The sequence below is a fragment of the Eurypyga helias genome, unplaced genomic scaffold (genome assembly GCF_000690775.1).
Source record: "Eurypyga helias isolate BGI_N326 unplaced genomic scaffold, ASM69077v1 scaffold2092, whole genome shotgun sequence".
Taxonomy (NCBI): domain Eukaryota; kingdom Metazoa; phylum Chordata; class Aves; order Eurypygiformes; family Eurypygidae; genus Eurypyga; species Eurypyga helias.
The window spans coordinates 2514-23849 of NW_010236380.1; the positions used below are offsets into that span (position 1 = coordinate 2514).

Here is a 21336-nt window from a genome sequence, read left to right on the forward strand (position 1 = left end):
CATTCAGCTGCAGTCAGGTTCCCTGTCCACTTCTGTTGTCTCTGACTGTGCCTAGAGAAACCTTTCCAATACTTAATTTACTCGTTTGTTGTTGTTGGGGTTTTTTTGTTTTGTCTTTGGTAAATTTCGTGTTCTTCATTGTCTGGTACTTACAGGAATGTTTTAGCCTAACAGAAAACTGAGAAGGCTTTTGAAGAATGTGGCTTCTCAGGAAACCCAGCAATCCCTTCAAATCATTGTCAGTTGCAAAAACACTTTAGTGTTGGATTGTTAATAAAACCTGTTAACTTCTGGATGGCTTTGTTTGCTTGGTTTTTTTAGGTTGTCTGATACTTGTGCCAAAATAATTCTTCCACTGAGAAAACTTTTGTAACCAAGAACCATGACAGCTGCAGAAAACGTGTGTTACACGTTAATCAATGTTCCCATGGATTCAGAACCACCTTCTGAAATCAGCTTAAAAAATGACCTAGGCAAGTAATGGCTGATCTTATCTGAATTGTTCTTGCATTCTTTCATTGTGTCTTTCCTAGAATATTGTTTGCATTTTATAAACCCAAACAAATCAATTTGTTTATTTTTGTTCTGTTGATTTTTTTGAATTGTGTACATTCCTCTCTTTGCTGTGTTTTGAGAAACTTCATGATATTTATCTTAATGTTTCCCTTTTGTTGTGTGTGTTGGCCACCCCTGGTCCCCTACCCACAACCCAGGCTGGGCTAAAATTTGAAATCCATTACCTGTTAGGGCTCAGGCAGATTTCAGTGGTGCCGTGATAAACAGTAAGTTGTCTTAGCGCTGGTTCAGTGCACTGCTGTATCTTGCTGGCAGAGATGGCAGTGCTAGTATTTAGTATACATATGACATCAGAGTGCATTGTAGTATCCTGGTATAAAAGGTTGTTTAAATTTAAGCGTTGAAACAGCTTTGAAATTTGTTGAACTCAGTCAATTCCAGCATGTTGATCCTAGAACTAAGTCTGATCCCCATGCTTACTCTTTAAGCATTTCTTGCTTCCTCTTTATCTGTCTACTAGAGGGAAGGCTGTGAATTTTATTGATGTGCTATAATTACACTCCTTCAGAAGGGGTTTGTATCTTCCTGTTAAGCTAACTGTGACGTGTTAGCCTTCCTGATTTTGTAATTACTGTGATTTGTTTTCCTGATTTTTCTGTCTTTTCTAGAAAAAGGAGATGTCAAGTTGAAGACAGAGGCCTTGAAGAAAGTAATCATTATGATTCTGAATGGTGAAAAACTACCTGGGCTTCTGATGACCATTATCCGTTTTGTACTGCCTCTCCAAGATCATACTATCAAAAAACTGCTGCTTGTCTTTTGGGAAATAGTGCCAAAGACCACTCCAGATGGCAGGCTTTTGCAAGAAATGATCCTTGTATGCGATGCATACAGAAAGGTAGCTCATTGCTTGTTTCATTGCTTGTGTTCTAGTACTGGATCTTTATAGAAAGTGTATAATTTTGTGTTATTTAATGTATATAGAAATGGCTTATGCTCAACATTTCCTTCCTACTTGTTTTGTCTCAGTGCTTCAGACCTAGATAATTATAGATAACCACCAAAGCTACTAGCAAGGAATCTTTATGTGTTCTTTTACTGTTTGGACTTGACAAGAATTTAGTGCTTTTCACCTCTGAGTCAGTGAACCTCAAATAAGAGCGTTGGCCTATTTACCATCTTCATAGTATGTTGGGACAAGCCATGGTACGTAGAAGGACACTATTTTTGGAATGACTTCATTGTGGTGTATTGGGGACACTCCTTCACAAAGATAATAAGGTCCTTTGACTTCTTGGGCATGGGTTGGAAGCAGATAAACTGATACACACTAGAGGTTGGCATCCAGTGTGCAGGGATGCCTGCAGGGTGAGCTTTCACAGCACTAGTAATCAGAGAAAATACATAAACGCAGGAAAAAGAACCCCCAGGCTTGGTTAAGTTTTACTACACAGAAATATGCGTTTTTAAATATTGTGGAACATCGCATTTTAAGAAGGTATTTCATGAGAAGATGGTGAGGTGTCTTCATGGATGTTGGGAACTCGTGCCATGGAAAAACTTAGTGTGGGAGAAGGCTAGCAAGTGCGTTCACCTTAGCTTAACAATTAGGCTGAATCGTCTGGCATTTCAGATATTTCTTGTTAATTTTAGGATCTTCAGCACCCGAATGAATTTATCCGAGGCTCTACTCTCCGTTTTCTTTGTAAGCTGAAAGAAGCAGAACTTTTGGAGCCGCTGATGCCAGCCATTCGTGCGTGCCTAGAACATCGTCACAGCTATGTGCGCAGAAATGCAGTTCTTGCAATTTACACCATTTATAGGTAAATGCTAGAAACTATTTGAAGTTGTGGAGGCAGAAGGCTAGCTGTAGTGATCTGGATAGTCTTTGAGATCTCATAAATATATATATAAATCACTGGTGTGGGGTTCTGGGTTTTGTTTGTTTGCTTGCTTTTCCTCCTCTATCTAATGGAATTCCTTGGAAAAGCAAAATGTACTGTTGATGCTCTCTCAAGCATGACTGAGGTCCTTATGTTGTAGGTTAATTTGCGTGGGCAAATGCCTTTTGTAGTGATCTAGATGTTGTTAATAGTAATCATAGTCCACAACCATAAATGTGAAAGAATCCTTGCAGGAATATGCATGTATAAATTCATTTGAAATGAGACATTCTTCATGTACCGCAGTTGCATCCTAAACATTGTTGCAGTTGTTACCTGAACAGTGTGGCTGGATGTTACTGTTAAACAGAAGTTAGTGATGGGATGATGTCTTAGCTGTCATAACACATTTTTTTTAAGCTACTGTGTTCACAGTTTCAAGCAGCTGCACAAAAGCCATGTATTGCCATTTTACGCTCTTTGAGTTCTTGTAAACGCTCGTCTTTAGGATATGCACTTAAGCCTTAGGATCTATTCCTTTCCGGTAGTTCTTTTAATGATTTTTTTTTTTTTAAAAGAAATTTTGAACATCTCATACCTGATGCTCCTGAACTGATTCATGATTTCTTGGTGAATGAGAAAGATGCGAGCTGCAAACGAAATGCATTTATGATGCTAATTCATGCAGATCAGGTAAGGATACTTGTCCTCAAACTCATTTGGTTTAAATACTTCAAAATATGCTGGGTAACTAGCTAGTAGTTTGTTGGTAGTAGAAACTGTTTATCTTCATAAAATAAACATCCATGGTAGTATTAACCTATTTTTGGAATATTTGGTTTGCAAAAGTTTAAAGTAGGTCTTTAGTTCTGTCTTCGTTTTAAAGGAGATTTGCTGTATTTGGCAAGGGCATAGGTTGGTGCTGAAATCTGTAATGAGTTTTGCCAGGTGAGATTAACCAGATGAAGTGCTCCACTACCTACCGTTCCACAGCTTTTGTAGTCACATGAGAAAGAAATGGCAATTTCCGTTCAGCATTTTGGATTACTTGCTCCACAGGCAATTGTCATTTGTGTCTGATCACCATGAGTTTTGTCTCTCTTTTTGCCATCTGTGGACAGAATGGATTCATTTGCTCTTCATGTTTACAACTGTTTTTGTAAATTGTTTTAAATTTCAAGTTGAAGGGTTGCATATATGCTGTTTCGTGTTTTGATTTTTAAAATGTGTTTTCATTTAGAATGCAGCTGAGTGAGCAAACTCACAGTAATTTAGAATAATTTATTTTTTATTTGTATAGGATCGAGCTTTGGATTATTTGAGTACCTGTATTGACCAAGTCCAGACATTTGGTGACATACTGCAGTTGGTTATAGTTGAACTGATTTATAAGGTAAAAGGGAAATGTTGTGGCGTGTTTAAAATACGTATATATGTTAGATTATATCAGACTGCTTTTCAGAAGGGATAGGAGACTGGCAAATGCATTGACAAGACGGACAAGGGGGTAACGGGTTTACGTTGAAGGCAGGGAGATTTATGTTGGATATCGGGAAGAAATTCTTCCTGGAGAGGGTGGTGAGGCCCTGGCAGAGGTTGCCCAGAGAAGCTGTGAATGCCCCATCCCTGGAATTGTTCAAGGCCAGGGTGGATGAGGCTTTGAGTGACCTGGTCTAGTGGAAGGTGTCCTTGCCCATGGCAGAGGGGTTGGAACTAGATGGTCTTTAAGGTCCCTTCCAATCTAAACCACTCTGTGATTCTATGATTCCAGCTGACGTTTAGTCCATGTCAGGAATATGTCATTGTTTAGTAGAGCTGTGAATAAGATTTGTCTTGAAACAATAAACTGCTCAGCTGTGCACAGTATAGAGCAATATTTCTCATCTGATTTGCTGTCATGTGAGCTGGGTATTATCAGACTGTTCTTCATGGACATGAGCAGGGCATCTGTTAGAGCTAGTAGAGACTATGCCCTTCCTTTTGATCTGAGATTTTAAGACCTTGTAGCATTGCATAAAACTGTCAGTAATAGCTTTTTAATAGCTAACGTAATTAGGTTTTTACGATGTGAGTGACACCTTTTGTTCCCACACAAAGTTGTCACCTTTTGCTTAATTTTCTCCTTGTTGTAAGATAATGGAGCAGCAAAGCTATACGACTGCTGTTTTGTTTTTTCTTTGTGCCAACTGTGCATTGTTCTCACCCAGGTCTGTCACGCGAATCCGTCAGAGAGAGCTCGGTTTATTCGTTGCATCTACAACTTACTGCAGTCATCGAGTCCTGCAGTGAAGTATGAAGCTGCAGGTACCCTAGTTACGCTCTCCAGTGCGCCAACAGCAATCAAGGTATCAAAGTGATGTTTTCAGATGTTTCCGTAGCATTTAGCACACTGAAATGAATACTGTACACTGTACGTCGATACTTCAACAGTGAAGGCTTTTGTAATGTGGAGTGTTTTAACACTTCGTATGTGAAACACTATCCTGAAATATCTCTTAAAATTAGTCACAAAAAAAGACTGGGGCTGTGTTTTGCAGGCCTGCAGCTGGTGGACTTCGTGTCCCTTTGGTGGAGGACAAGCTTGAATACTGTGCAAACTGTTGTGCAATAGTTGGTACCGACCTGCAGTCTTCTTGGCATACTTAGCAAAGCAGACTGAAGCTGGAGGTTTGCAGAGGCTGAATGACTTCCTTTATTCATAAATACTACTCTTATCAGACCAGGGTGGGAACATAAAGCAGTGAAGATTTACACTGATTACAAGTTGACCTTGGGTTCCTAGGTTTATGTTTGTACAGCTGATTACGTGAGATCACACAGAAATTTTGAACTTGCATGGAGATTTCAAAAATAGAATATGTGAGTCTAGGCATAGAGTAAATGCATTGTACATAGTAGTCTCAAAGCATCAGGAGGACTACTAATTCCAGCATCTTTGCTTTAGTATAGTCATTTTTCTTGAGTAGGAATATTGTACATAGAAATTGTCATTATACGCATTTCTAGATAGGCTAATGCTGGCAAATCTTTAGAATTGGTTTTCATGCCCTGTTGTGTATTTAAGAGCTGACCCAAAGTACCAGTAAATTTCTCTCTTTAAGGCTTTCTTTCCATTTGAAATCGAGTCTGTGTATTGGAAGCTGATGCCATCGTGAGCCTTCCTCTAATTTTTGTAGGGTGTGGGTGGAATCAATGTTTATAGTGGACTAGAAAGTTTTAAAGACTATTCTCAGGTTAATTTCTGTGCCAACTCTTGGAGTAGCTGCTTTAGTAGTCATTTAGAAAGTGTCTTTTCCTGAATTTGTCTCAGAAATTTGCCAGTTTCTCTTCTTCATTACTTAAAGTGTTTTTTGATCCTTTTAATTTCAGGCAGCGGCCCAGTGCTACATAGATTTGATTATCAAAGAAAGTGATAACAATGTGAAACTGATTGTTTTGGATCGGTTGATTGAATTAAAGGAGCATCCCTCCCATGAACGAGTGTTACAGGTGTGTGAGCTGTCTCTCTTCCTGAAAGCTTATTGAAGGCTTTTCTTTCCTAAACAAAACGTTCAGGTGTTGTGAAGTATGGAAAAATGTACTTCTGAAGTTTAAATCTTCCGTTGTGTTTTTATTAAAAACATATTGGATAGACTTTTATGTTTATGGCTTGCTGCTTTTATTGTCTGGGTAAGAATTACCACTGGGCAAATGTTGCCTTGATTGTAAGACTTAATGATGTAGCTTGCATGGCAGACTTTTATGTAAACGTAGCATGTATTGGATGAGCACCGTGAAGTCCCTAATGCCTAGGGTATCCTGCTTGTTTGTCAGTAGTTTATATATAATGTATCCAGGAAGTCTTTGAAAATCGTTGTGGGCTGAAAATCAGAATTGTATGAAAAGGAAGTAATTTAAAGCAACAAAGTAGTTATCATTTTGTTACTGTTTCAGGATCTAGTTATGGACATCCTCAGAGTGTTGAGTACACCAGATCTAGAAGTGCGCAAAAAAACCCTTCAACTGGCTCTCGATCTTGTCTCTTCAAGAAATGTGGAGGAGGTAAAATATATATTGCTTTCATTTTGTTACGCTATTTTTTTTTTTCTAAAAACATGTGACTTTCTTCAATTTCATTTGTTCTTTTCTGCAGCTTGTGATTGTCCTGAAGAAGGAAGTGATTAAAACTAATAATGTGACAGAACATGAAGATACAGACAAGTACAGACAGCTGCTTGTCCGTACATTGCATTCCTGTAGTGTTCGGTTTCCAGATATGGCTGCAAATGTTATTCCAGTGGTATGCAAATATTTAATTATGTTGCCATTAAATATGTTCTAGCTGTACACAAAACCTGCAGAATAACACTGCCCTCATACAAAGCAATACTATTTTTAATCCCTAAAGAAATGTAGAACTTTTGATGCTGTAGTTCTTTGTCTTCTGAGACTTTATTTTAAAATACTTTTCAAGAATGTGAGCTTAGGAGTCCCTTTAATAAAAATCCAGTAGTTTGCATCATTAGAAAAACAATTTTGGGATTGTGATAATTGATAATTGGTTGAATGTACTTAAAATTTGTTTGTCTTCAGCTTTGTTTAACGTTTATATGCAGTTGTATTTTTTGAATGTCCAAGGAAAGGACTATTGTAAAATCTTAGCTGTGCTGCTATTTGTGCTCATGTTCACGTTTTTTGTGCTAGCTGATGGAGTTCCTCAGCGATAATAACGAAGCGGCAGCTGCTGATGTCCTGGAGTTTGTGCGGGAAGCGATCCAGCGATTTGATAACCTCAGACCTCTGATTGTTGAGAAGATGCTTGAAGTGTTTCATGCTATTAAATCTGTCAAGTGAGTCCAAAATACGATACCAGACATTGGGGCACCTTGTGTCTCACGTGCATTGAATGTATATTATCATTAAACGTGTACCCAAATCCTTGCAACCCACAGACAAAGAAGAGTGACTGAAGCTGAGGTATTTTGTGGGTAGATGATTTCTAGGTACAGCTCCCTTCCTGCCTGTTTGTACGAAAGAGATATTGTGTGCTTGTTGCATTGAGTGAAGAAAATGAATACAAATTTAATTTATGATGCAGTTGATAGTTGTATTTCCACTTGCTAGAAGGTAGCATTGTTGATGAAGACCGTCTCTTAAAGTGATAGGTTTGTTAAAACAGACTTATTTAGGGATGATTGTAGCAGGAATTTGCACTTACAGGCAACTAGAAATACTTACTGTACATTTATTGAAAAACCCAGTGTAACAGAGTGGGCTTCTTAATACCCTCCAGTGCTCTAAAAACTTGGTTTTTTCATGGACCTCTAAAGGTTAAGTCATATGAGAACTTCTCTGTATCATGACACTACTCTGCTATTCTTCCAGTATGCAGGAAACTCTGAACCCTATCTCCATGGTCATCTCATTAAGTGGGGGGAACCTCTGAAACTTTGATTTTTTTTCCCCCCCCCCTGAACTTCATTAATGTTCTTGGTTTTCGTTGCCGTCTGAGAAATTACAGCTGACTTCATTCACATACACTAGAGTTATTTCATTATGATCATAATGAAGTTTAATTTTGTGAATATCAAGATGAATATAGATGGGAATAAATTCGTGGCAGAGAACATCTCATTTGTTGTACTTATTCATTAGTTTACCAAGGCTGAAAGGGATGATATCTCATGATCAAACTCGCTTTCTGTCAATTGCATCCTCTTGATTTTGTCAAGGCTGGCCTTTACCACCTGACCGTAAATCACTGCCCTTGATGCTAGTTTGAGTGTATCATGAAAGCATGTCTTAAGTTACTGTTCTTGTCTTAGGATTTATCGAGGCGCTTTATGGATCCTGGGAGAATATTGCAGCACAAAGGAAGACATACAGAGTGTAATGACAGAAGTTCGCAGATCCCTTGGAGAGGTGTGTTTACTTCGTTAGGCTAGTTCTTTGTGGTTTTACTACTATTACGCAGTGTGTTTTCTAAGGAAAGGGTATTTTTAAAAAATCAGGTAAGATGCAACAGGATTTTGGGCACTTGTGATAGCTAATGGTGTGTGCACAAGAAATCTAAAGTAAAAGCTAGTTCGGCTTTTGCATTTGTGGTTTTTTTTTTTTTTTTTTAGTAGCATGCCTGAGGTTAGCAGATACAGAGAGTAAGTGTTCTGTTAAGAAGGGAGTTGAGAAACCTTATTTCAGAAACTTACGGCAGCTTTAAGATACAATTGAATTATATCCACTATATATGGAGATATATATATCCATATCCACTATATATCCACCATATATCCATTATATATGGCAAAGGAAGTGTTTTAAGTCTTCTGGTGGTTCTGAGAGAGATCTAAGACAGTCTGTGTAATGTGAGCTTTATGTATTGGTAGGAGGCTTCTGTATATATTTCAGCATCTGCCTGTCTCCTCAATTTCTCTCAAAACTGTCACACTGTAACTGACTTTTTACTTATAAAAACCTTAATAATACAGATAACTTTTCTTAAAATTTTTATCAAAACAAAAATATCTTTTTTTATATTAATTGTTACAATTGTTTCCTGTTTGTTTCTAGATCCCCATAGTAGAATCTGAAATCAAAAAAGAAGCTGGTGAGCTAAAACCTGAAGAAGAAGTGTCAGTGGGTCCAGCCCAAAAATTGGTGACAGAGATGGGCACTTATGCAACACAAAGTGCTCTCAGTAGTTCCCGACCTGCCAAAAAGGAAGAAGACAGGTATTTAAGATTTCATACTAGGCCAGGAGTGACCTGGTTAATTTTTTAAAGTGGTATTCTTTCTCAGGCAGAGTTCAGTGGTTGAGTTAATTTCCTGTTTTAAGGTATTATCCCACGTAGATGGTATCTGATAAGAAGTTGCCTAATGGCTTAGGATTTGTCATCAAAGCTTACTGCGTATCAAAAAGGACATTTTTAATTATGGTTTCCTAAATTCTAGTTGATTCTTTATACATGAAATCCCCTCACAAATTTAATTGGTTACAGAGATGTTGCCTTTAGATTAAAACATTTTTCTTTCTCAATATCAGCTCGTATTCTTAGTACTTGCTGTAGTTTATTTCACGGGTAGCTGGAACAGTTGCTCTATTTCCTTAATTATTGCAGATGGGCTGCTTCATCTTGATTAGTCATTATCATCTCAGAACTACGATGAAATTATTATACATTACACTTTTCACTCTCTATTCTGCGTAGAAATGGTTGTAACTTGTGAATATGTCTCTGAGTATTTTTCAAGGTGGTTTAGTTTGTACAGTATAGATATTAAGGTATGAAGTTAAGTAGGCTGAAGAGTGCCATCCAAAACTGGTTTTCTGATTGCCATTTGTCTTTGCAGACCTCCGTTACGAGGATTCCTGCTTGATGGTGATTTCTTTGTTGCAGCTTCCCTTGCTACCACTTTAACTAAGATTGCTTTACGATATGTGTCACTAGTTCAGGAAAAGAAGAAACAAAATGTAAGTCATCTGTTGTGTTTTCACTGTAGGTGCAAAGAAGAGCTAGTTGTTGCCTCTTTTCTCTTAAACAGGTGCAAAATGCATGAAGTTCAAAGTAAACTGTCAATGGCCCTTCGTTATGAGCCAGTAATAATGATAGTTTGGGACACACACAGGGCCTGTTGCTTTCCAGTCACTGGTCTAGACAGTCTTGAAGTGGTGCTGCTTGGTTTCTAGATAACAAGTACTGAAAAAAAGTAATCTGTTCAGAGATGCTATGATTTGATTAATGTGCACCTTTCCTAAATAAGTCAGAAATAAGCATTTCCGTAAAGCTGTGTAAAATGCAGTAACATCCTTCCATTCTCTTTCCTTTGTCTGCTTTCTCAGTCCTTTATTGCTGAAGCTATGCTGCTGATGGCCACTATTCTCCATTTGGGAAAGTCCTCTCTTCCTAAGAAGCCAATTACAGATGATGATGTGGATCGTATTTCCTTGTGTCTGAAAGTGTTGTCAGAATGTTCTCCTCTCATGAATGATATTTTCAACAAAGAATGCAGGCAGTCCCTCTCTCACATGCTGTCAGCCAAGTTAGAAGAGGAGAAGCTTTCTCAGAAGGTGAGCTATTCTAAGTGTGTAACCATAAGCACTTGGAATTCTGTATGGACGTTCACATCCAAGCAGGTCCTAGAAATATCACCACTTGACTATAAGTCAGACATTATTTGACTGTGTTTCTGCACTAAGCAATGGGATTGGTTGTGAATTCTCCAATATTTCTCTTTCTGCAGAAAGAATCTGAGAAGAGGAATGTGACAGTTCAGCCAGACGATCCCATTTCCTTCATGCAGCTTACTGCTAAGAATGAAATGAGCTCAAAAGAAGACCAATTTCAACTTAGCCTTCTTGCAGCAATGGGAAACACACAGAGGAAAGAGGCTGCTGATCCTCTTGCATCCAAACTGAATAAGGTAATGTGAAGTCAGTGTTTTAATTATCTACATTTTGTGCTGATTTTTTTTGCTGCTGGTTACCAGTGCCTGCAGTGAAGGTCTGAGGAGAAGAAAAGTCTCCATTCATTCATTAATTCAGGTTAAAAACCAGACACTTTTATTCTTTAAAATTTTGGATTAATTCTTTTTACTATTTAAAGTTACCTTTCATTTTAAGTCAGCATTTCTTTGTCCTGCTGATCTTTTTAAGAATAAATGGCATTGCAGTCCATATTTTGGGAACTTAGGTGAACTCAACTCGGAATGCATTTCATCTGGAAAGGTTTTATAACTGTAGTGTGTACACAAAAGGACATGTGAAGGAAGGACGTAGTTAAATTTATTTCTATGAATAATATGGACAGTCACTATGTTTTTAGCTATGAATCGATGAAATCTGTTTATTTTGGAAGTCTTATGCACGAACTTCAGTTTTCCTAAACATCACAACTTCTTTAAATACAATTTTCTAGGAAAATCTTGTGGTGATGGTGGACGGTGGGGTTTTTCCCCTTTTTTCTTAATTAGTTAGTTTTGTGAAATTAAAAGCTCTTTGCACTCCTGCTCAAATTGGAGGCTCATAATAAAGAGTAAAGGATTTAATTGTACTTTACTCTTATTTTCTGTCATTTTCTGTCATCATTCCATTTTTTAAACTGGTTTATGAGAGGAAAAACACCTTAAGCTCTCTTCTTCCCCAGGTTACTCAGCTGACCGGTTTCTCGGACCCTGTCTACGCAGAAGCATACGTCCACGTCAATCAGTACGACATTGTGCTGGACGTGCTGGTGGTCAACCAGACCAGCGATACCCTGCAGAACTGCACGCTAGAACTGGCTACGCTGGGTAAGGAGTCCTGGGGGAAACAGAGCCACCATTGGGCAGCAGTGAACTGCTGGGCCTTGGCACCCAGTCGTAAGGAGTTTTTGAAACACTTCTGACTACTTACATATTTATGCCTGCTAGTTGCCACTTTGAAAAAGTGGTCTTGAATGCTTTTAAAAATACATTTTTCTTCCAAAATGTGGAAGGCATATCAGCTGGTACTGAGAATACTATCTGACAGTATGAACCATAGTAAAATTCTGAACTTTCATGCTTTTTTTGCTAGAAAAATAGCATTCAGTTTCCCCTTCTCCCTTTTTCCTGAAATACGGACAGGTTTTTTGACACACGTACACCCCGTTGTGCTGCTACCATAGAGCAAGAGGACAGAATCCAAATTGGAGTGGAGCAGACGTCAGGCAACTGAAAGGCGTCTGCCCTAGGGGGTTCTTCCACTCAGCCCAAAGTACTTAAATACTGCATGTACTCAGCTGAGACCATTACCTGTGCCAACAGCTGTACCAGAGGCTCGCCTGAACCCTGCTCAGGCTTCATTCACTACTTATAGGGGTGGGATACTTAAATGTACTCAGCTGTACTCAGCTGAGACCATTACCTGTGCCAACAGCTGTACCAGAGGCTCGCTTGAACCATGCTGAGGCTTCATTCACTTCTTATAGGGGTGGGATTTGAGCAGATGATCCAAGAACAGTAACCGGTTTCCTATTAGTTATTTTCTGGAATGGCAGTTGGATGTTGAAATATGTTTGCAGCATACAAGGACTACGCATGTTGTGTACTTCTAATTGTTGTAAATATAGCTGGAGGGGCATAACCTTCCCCCTAATCTTTTGTAAATTGTTTGATCAGACTAACAATGGAGCTAAATAAAACAAAACTGATAGGTTGTTTAGCAGGTTGTATTTTTCGGTTTATCATCTCAGCACAGTGGAATTCTGTATTTCCCAGTTGCTGTCTTCAGATACATTGCAAAACTGACCTGATGCCTCACTCTTGTACGCACACTGCTGCTGTTCATGCTGTGTTCTCACGTTGCACAGTTTGGCAGAATTAAGGAGTCTTACAATTGCTTGCTGAAGGATTAGGAACGATACATCTCTTGCTGTTTCCTGGCAGCAGTTACATTCAAAATCAGGGTGATACTTTGAACTGTTCATAAATAGCTGTGTGTGTGTAATACTGGACATTGAACTTTGGTTTTGAGACACTTGACTGTAGGATTATGATGCTGTCAGTGTCTAAAACTCAAGGTACAGTTAACCATTTCCTGATTGTTAAAAATTTAATACTAGACTCAATCCAGAGCCCGTTTAAGTTAGTATTTGTATTTGTTTTCATTGGGGTTTAGATGAATACGCTAATATTTTAACTGAACTTTTTAATGTAATGTAAAATCTTTTGTATTTCATGTAGAGAAGTGTGAAGAAAAAAAAACAAAACACCACCAAACACAACAACAAACTAAAAAAAAATCTGAATCAACTAATACCTTTATGGTAGTATTTAGTGCAACTGTAGACCTTAGAATTGAATGGCAAAAAATAAAAGATTTTGTTCCAAAAGCTAAACTCACCGTGTGCTGTTAATATCCCCTGATCACCCCTCTCCCAATTTCTTTACGCAGGTGACTTGAAACTTGTGGAAAAACCATCTCCTCTGACACTGGCTCCACATGATTTTGCAAACATTAAAGCTAACGTCAAAGTTGCTTCAACAGAAAATGGAATCATTTTTGGTAACATTGGTAAGTAAACAATTCAGTGTGCAAAATTAACATTAATGTGCAGCATTTGTTAACTGCTGCCTTGCCTGAAAGAGCATTACACTTAAAGTTCTCTGGCATCTGGGTGAAGCACTTGAAGAGGACAGAGGTCAGCAATGAGGTTGAGCAAATGTTGACTGTTGTTAGCTGGCAGGTGGTAACAGCGCTTTTATTTACTGCAAGTTCCCTTTTTTAAACATTGAGGTTGTTTGTGTTTTATATTGCAGTGTATGATGTCTCTGGAGCAGCCAGCGACAGAAACTGTGTGGTTCTCAGCGATATTCACATCGACATCATGGATTACATCCAGCCTGCTTCTTGTACGGATGCGGAGTTCAGACAGATGTGGGCAGAATTTGAGTGGGAAAACAAAGTTAGTTTTATTTTTTGGTCTGTTATTTGGGGTTTTTGTTGATGAGGTATAATTCTGTTTCTTCCTTCTACATCAGTCCATTACATCAGCATTATCTCATGTGATATAAACCTCATTCAACATCAACATTGGATGTTGGCCTCCAGTAACTCATTCTCTTGTGATCTGTTTCACATGCTTAGTGATGAAATAACTAGTTTTTTATTACAAAAGGTATGTGGCTTGAGCCTTACCTGTTCGGGAGGTGTCCAAATTGCTTGGTGATTGCTGCGTGTTTTGGCTCAGAGGTGAGATAGCAACAAGTGTAATCAGTCGTGCTGCTTAGCCTCTCCAGTTCTGAGTTACATTTTCCTATTTATTTATTTATCTAAAATTACAGGATGGTTTGGGTTGTAAGGGGCCTTCTGCAGATCACTTGGTCCAATTCACCTGCTGTGCATGGACATCCTTGGCTTTATTGCTTTGCAATACAGCCGGAGCATGCGCAGTGGTTATGGATGCTACGGAAGATCGACAAAATGGTAGAGACACTCAGTATTAGAGGGTGCCGAAACTGTTTGATACAGACCTGTTAAAACTGGTTTATGGGAAATAACCTCCTGTAACAGTGACATAATTTAAGAATAGAGTAGAAACATTAAAACAGAATGGGAGATACTTTCCACAAACCATAGCTTGGTTTGCTACGTGTTTACAAGTATTCACTTGAGAGTGGATTTAACTTCCCTCAAAGGGAACTTGTAAACAATGAATTTTTATCTATAATATGTGAAGATTTAGCAATTTGTAAACTACTCCTGAAAGAAGTTTTAAAAAGCCATTTGAACATGACCCACAAATATTCAGTGTGGGGAAGCCAGTGCAGCCCTGAGACCTTTATTGCTAGAATGGGAATATGAAAGTAATTTTTATCATGGGTTAAAAGCAAGCTTTTGGACCAGATACCATTTTTTCTGATGCTGGCAATGCGTGAACCACTATACGAAGACAAGAAATGTACTATTTGCTGTAGAGAATCTGTGTGTTCAGCAGAGTATCATATTCACCTGAAACATTTTAGAAACCATGGTCATGGTGTGAAACTCCCACCCTTTAACGAGTGGATGGCAGGAGGTGAAGGCTTTGTGTTATGCCACCACACGATGTGATTTGGAGGTAGCTTACTGAACGTGGGCTTCCTCATGGAGAAACGGAGCGGTAATCTTCTTTACGGAGCCCTGGAGAACACATTTTCAGAAGTGCATGAGGAGCTAATTAAAGTAATGGCCATTTTCCTCCCTTCTTGAAGGTTACAGTGAATACCAACATCATTGATCTAAACGAGTACTTACAGCACATACTGAAGTCAACCAATATGAAATGCCTGACTCCGGAGAAGGTGAGCTGTTTGCTTGAAGACTTCTAGACCCCCTTTTAGTTTGCTTTGATTTGTTTAGCATTTGTTATAAATGTTACTAGAGATGCTTGTTTACACTGTGAAATAGCACACATACCTCGAGGCTTTTAAATGAGTACTCTGAAATGAGTGAAAGCAAGTTACTGAAATTCTGTGTTGGTTAATCACTTTAGCTATTTCTTGCCCAGCTAGAAAATCGGAATGTCTGTTTTAATTCGTAGTAGCTAAGCTGTTGTATAGATTTGATGGAAACATCTGGTTTTATACAGGTGTTTTGTTTTGGTTTTTTGGTAGTGGTGGGGTTTTTTTTTCGGTATCTCCAACTTCCTTCCCTCACTGTTAAAATTTGCCTTTATTTTGCCAATTTAGCCTTTTTGTTGTAAAGCAAAATATATATATGTAACAGCTATTCACTTTTAAGCTCCATATAGTAGCTATTAGCTATTACCTTGTTTTGATGAATATTGTAGGTTGCATATCTTCCAATATTAGTTGTAGAAGGCAGCCACCACTTTTCCCATTGCATGAGTCTCACATTTTAAAAATGCTGTATGTAAAGAAAGAAGTTTAAATACTTTAAATCAGTTAAATACTGGTAGTTGCCTGGAGATACGTAGGACAAATTAAAATGTATTGAAAGGATTTTAGCCTTTCTAAAGAGTTCAAATATGGTTTTTGTAGGCACTTTCTGGTTACTGTGGCTTTATGGCAGCCAATCTTTATGCGCGTTCCATATTTGGAGAAGATGCACTTGCGAACGTCAGCATTGAAAAGCCAATTCATCTTGGACCAGAGGCACCTGTCACTGGTCACATACGAATCCGTGCAAAGAGTCAGGTAACGTGCCTTCTGTTTCAGCACTGTTTCTTTTTGGCATTTTTAAGAAAATGTACTAAGCACTCTAAAAAAACTTGTGCATTTTTGGACTTTGGTTAGTTTCTAGTATTAGGTAAATGGGAAAATTTTAAGGGAAGATGAATATAAAAACTGCAGCCTTAGTTTTAAAAAACTCGTATACACATTTTGTGAGGAAAGAATGGCTTTTTATTTAGGTGTAATCATACCCTAAAACCGCACTGAACATCATCTTTCCCAGTGCATTATCATAAAATAGGCCTTTGGGCCAAGATTTTCTTATTTTATCCATAGCGCTGCAAATAGGATAATATACTTGATCTGCTTTTAAATAAAGAGCAAATGTTCCCCAAGGTTCCATCATCTGTTTTCTCCTGAATTATACATTTCAATTTCATGCACATAACTGCTGTTCACTGGTTCTTGTTAAAAACAAAACCCGTAGTCTTTCAGTAGAGTTTTCTAAAGGTACATCTCTGAGTCTGCTTTTGATTTTGGAACTTCTGCTTCCTGACTAAACAGAAGTACAGAATTTGGAACTGTTCAGTAACAAAGCAGCGAGTGTACCATTAGAAGTATTTTAAACAGCAGATAATCATAGAATCATGGAATGGTTTGCGTTGGAAGGATTCTTAGAGGGGTTGGGACATCCACAGCTTCTCTGGGCAACCTGTTCCAGTGCTTCACCACCCTCTCCAGGAAGAACTTCTTCCCGATATCCAATCTAAATCTCCCCACTTTCAATTTGAACCTATTACCCCTTGTCCTGTCATGCCCTGCCCTTGGAAAAAGTCCCCTCCAGCTTCCTTGTAGGCCCCCTTCAGATACTGGAAGGTGCTATAAGGTCTCTGTGGAGCCTTCTCTTCTCCAATAATAAAGGGCGCTCTGAGAATTTTCACATTCATCACATAAAACCATTTAGTTTGTGATGTCATAGTAAGGATTTCAGAGTGGTTTAATGTTTCTGATATGTTCACAGTGGCATTTTTACAGAAGACCGCATTCATCTATATATGCCAGCTTAGTTTCATCTTGAGATAATTCTGTTGCTGATTAGGTAGATTATTTGTGCAGATTCTGTTGAGACTTTTTCTGTTAGTATGCAATATTAATGTGGTTCTGTGATTAAATTATTTTCTATAGCTTTAGCGCATTGAGTGCTGGTATCAGCACTGAGACTTTCAACAGCTGAATTTCAGAAACTGGACTGACAGTTGTAGTTTCTTCAGTGGCAGCATATTTTCAACTGCTGGGAGGTCAAAAGGCTCACATTTTTTATTTTTGTATTTTGTGCCTTTTGTATTGATAACAGATTTAGCTGTTGCTAGCTCAGATTTATGTTTCATTATTTCAATAATAAGGTAAAGGCTAGATTTACGTATGTGTTAAGGAGGTGTGCACTACAATGTATATAAATAAATGAACAGTTAGAAATACTTTCATTTCCATTCCACTAAATTAATTGATTTCTTTATGTAGAACTTCCATTTCAATATAGATAAAGTTACTTTGAAGTGTCTGTGTTGTGAACATCATCTTTCTTTTCCTTACAGGGAATGGCTCTGAGTCTTGGAGACAAGATCAATCTGTCCCAGAAGAAAACAAGTTTATAAATTTTACCTAATGTCTTTTCAGGTCTTCTACAATTTAACCTTAGATATGTGGCTTTTGGGATCCAGAACGTCTTATATTCTTCAGTGTTCTGTAATTGTAGAAACCATGCTTTTGAGCTGAAAGCATTCCAGCAGATAATTTATAGGTTCTCCATGATTGATGCTGAGTAAAATTCTAAATCTCCAGTTTTTTTTCTCTGTCCTGGAAGTCATGTTTTCTTTGTCTCTAATATATACTGATGCTCAAAGTACAATAAACAACTTACGCCAGTACTGTTTTGTCTGTAAGTCATAAACTCTGTATGATTGGATCAGTATTGAATATCTGGCAGGGGTGTTCTTACACTCTAAGAAAGTGGGAGTGTGTAATAGCGTAAGTGTTTACAATAGTGTCTAGGTCCGAATTGTGTGAATGTGTGATCATGACCCTTAAATACTGTCTTATACCTAGGAGAACGTATATATTTGACAGCTAAATCAAAGGCTGTCTGTTCGAGGTGATTAGTTTACTGGTGCAGTCACTTGGCACAGACAAGCTTGTGATACCCGAAAGGAGATTGTCACAGTTCAGCTCTTTCCAGCAAGTAGAAGAACCTTACACTTTGTTTCTGAAATGCTTTCCTAACAGGGTTATTGTGAGTAACAGTTGCTGCTGGTGGCCTTATTTTTTAGTTAACACAGACAAGACAGCCAAGTGCAGTTATTAAAGCTGCAGCAGTATTTTTGTCAATGCAGCCATCAGTCACTGTGTAAGTTCAGGAAGTGGATTCAGACTGATTAGGATCTTGTGAATAGAACCAAGTTGAGGACTTGCAGGAGAGGAAGAATTGCGGGTGAAGATCAGGTCAGGATGTGGAAGTGAGTGAACACCATTTGGCTACTAAATGTTATCTAAATTCATTGATTAAAACATAGAACCAATAGATTGAAAATCCTTTTAGCTGAATCTGTTAAGCATTTATTCTGAGTTTGTTCAATTTTGGCAAGCAATATATTCTGCAGAAGACTCCCCAGAGCCAACCGTATGCTTCCAGTTGGTAGAAATATGAACGGCTGTGTCCTGCTCCAGCAGGACAGAAGGGAACTGAGTGAGTGTCCCGAGTAGCTGATTCCCAAAATGATTAAGGCCCGAGTGATGACAACACCTATTTTCCACTCTGAATAAGCACCGGAGGGAGCACACATACAAATCGTAACATGAAAGAGTCCAGGCTGCTGCGTTGCTGTACTCCAGCGCACACGCCTCTGTTACAGACTAGCCTGTACACCTGTCTTTTGTTAAATAGGCTGGATTAGAAATCTGTGACTTCCAGAGCTATATGGTGTGTTTGTTTTACTATTTTCTCATAGCCACACACCTCATACTTACTACATACAATAAGAAAAAGGAGACAGTCTTAGATGGGCTGTTGCCATGAGTTTGAGCAGAGAAAAAATAACTTGAAAGTAGCTTCTGAAGGCTCTGATTACCCTGCAGACTCCTGTGAGCATCGAATATGGCCATGAAATGTACAGGTCACAATAATCTGTGTTTCGGATATAAACAGTAGATATTGGTGACACTAAGTATGATGATGTGGTTTTTAAAACCTTCGGTGACACTAAGTATTATGATGATGTGGTTTTTAAAACCTTTAGCTGGTTTAGTGGGGGCTCTTGCACCCAGTAGATGTTCAAGACAGCGAATCGGTAAGATAGCGCAGTGTGGTTTGCTGCGTGGCATGTTTGTTCTGCATGTTTTGAAATCCCTTTTTGGTTCTGCCGTCATTTTGCCGTTGAGTGAAAGCTCCAAGGCGTGCGTCACACGATGCCAGCAAGAGCTGAAGTTCCGGATGTGCAGGTGTGCCGTGATAATGAAGTTATGCCTGGGCCTGATCTCGCAGCAGCTGTACTTCTCCTTCTGTGAAGTCATGCCAGGTTCACGGGGATATAGTAGAGATAATCAGAATGTGATGTTAATTGCCTAGTACTTCATAATTTGAGGGGATGATGGGAGAAAAGCATAGGCGTATGTGCTCGCCTGTGAAATTCCATGGATTATGGGTATGCTGCTTGGGGGTGCATCTCCCATCACTTCAAGCCAAACCAGCAGAGAAGAAAATCTGAGAACTCCAGTGGGTGGTTTCATCTCTGTAAGGACATGGTGATCAGGAGGACACTAACAGAGATTGAGTTAGAGCTGCGTGTATGCTGACTGGTGTGAAGGAGGTGGATTTGCTGGCCATAGCCAAGGAAAGGATGTTTTTTGGAGGAGGAGAATGACTTCCAGGATCTGTTATCCAAGCCCTGTTTCAGTCACAATCTGCAATCCTCATTGCAGAATAGAAAAGCACCTGGCATGTGCAGATACCCGTATTTCACATGACACTGTCAGCTGGGAGGGACACAGGGTTTAATTCTGTTCAGGATACCTTTTGCTATCCCAACTCACGCAGAGATGGGAAAGCACCTGTTCAGCACAAGCTGCCATGCCTTCAGGATTACTTTTTGCATCTGTCCTACTTTTCACTAACTCAGAATCGGGCTTGTACAGGAGTTTTCATTGACAGTGTGCATTTTTTCCGTAGTTTGAAGAGTAAAAAGTGACATGCAAGTTTCATATCTGCACTTCAGAGATGAAATTCCATCCTCATATAAATCCTGTGGTGTTTGGCTAAGCTTTTACTCAGTAGCTCAGTAACAGACTGATTTTGGTTTCTTTCTAAACCAGCTTTTGTGCCCTAAAGAGAGACTGGCTGAGAGGGATTTTCTGTATCTGTGTGCGCAGAAGGGATTCTCTCATCCTGTCGTTTGAGAGCGGTGGTCCTCTGGCCGTTAGCCACTCCTGGGCAGGCCCTTGTGGTCAGTTCCCTTGTTGCTGCTTGTGCTTGTGGCAAACCCAGAAGGGAAACAGGAAAGGGAGAGCTGATGTATGATCATTGCTGTTTCCGTGCGGATTAGGGATAGTGAGTAAATAGCCCTGAGAACCCCCACTGGTCACTTCGGGAGCTGCTCTTCTAAGGAGGACGGCAACTCTCAAGTCATTGCTGTTGAAGTTCAAGGAATGTGTAGACATGGCACTTGAGGACATGGTCTAGTGGGTGTGGTAGTGTTGGGTTGATGGTTGGAGTGGATGATCCTACAGGTCTTTTCCAACCTCAGTGATTCTGTGGAGTGTTTGATCGACATTAATGGGGGGTAGAACATTTCCTACTTACTAGGTAACTGTTCTGCGTAGGCAAAGGAGTATCCTACACAGACTGTCCTACTTCAGGATCCACTTAGAGCTTTTTTATTGCAGCATACCTAGGAAAAGCTGGTGTATAGCTGTGGTTATGCTGTACTGTTCAACACTCTGTACAAGGAGGTTACTTACCTATTTTCTGAGCAGCAGTAAGTATGTATTGCATACATGTTGCTTGGGTAAGGCAGTGTTACTCCGCAGCTGATTTCAGAAGCTTGGATAAGAATGGGAATAAATTCCCAGTAGGTGTAAATGGAGCACGAAAACTGCTGCTTTTCCATTAAAAGTTGTTGCAAGTCACTACGTGATGCACCGCTGGCAGAGTAGGAAGCTGGTTTCCCCTATGCCCCTACTTCTAATGTAGAAATCTGGCCCTGGCTAGCAGCAGCTCTTCATTCGGGACACAGTGAGGATGTATATTCTGCTCTGTTTAGATGAGACATGAGAAGCA

At 39.1% G+C, this 21336-nt stretch overlaps 1 protein-coding gene across 1 annotated transcript; it reads left to right on the forward strand.

Moving 5' to 3' along the window:
* Window positions 1-321: 321 nt before the first annotated feature.
* Window positions 322-17933, forward strand: COPB1 (coatomer protein complex, subunit beta 1). Its single transcript, XM_010147040.1, has 21 exons — window positions 322-473; window positions 1185-1414; window positions 2170-2339; window positions 2978-3092; window positions 3700-3792; window positions 4607-4744; window positions 5769-5888; window positions 6333-6440; window positions 6532-6678; window positions 7083-7228; window positions 8204-8300; window positions 8946-9106; window positions 9726-9846; window positions 10216-10443; window positions 10617-10796; window positions 11519-11663; window positions 13288-13407; window positions 13653-13798; window positions 15087-15176; window positions 15876-16031; window positions 17603-17933. The coding sequence occupies exons 1-21, from the start codon at window positions 383-385 to the stop codon at window positions 17660-17662; spliced, it is 2862 nt and encodes a 953-aa protein (XP_010145342.1). The 5' UTR covers window positions 322-382; the 3' UTR covers window positions 17663-17933.
* Window positions 17934-21336: the final 3403 nt, after the last annotated feature.

Excerpts from the sequence above, each read along its gene's own strand:
- COPB1 (XM_010147040.1), top strand. The coding sequence starts at position 383 with ATGACAGCTGCAGAAAACGTGTGTTACACGTTAATCAATGTTCCCATG. Across the intron at positions 1,415-2,169 it reads TATGCGATGCATACAGAAAG|GATCTTCAGCACCCGAATGA; the intron begins GTAGCTCATTGC and ends TGTTAATTTTAG. Across the intron at positions 6,441-6,531 it reads CTTCAAGAAATGTGGAGGAG|CTTGTGATTGTCCTGAAGAA; the intron begins GTAAAATATATA and ends TCTTTTCTGCAG.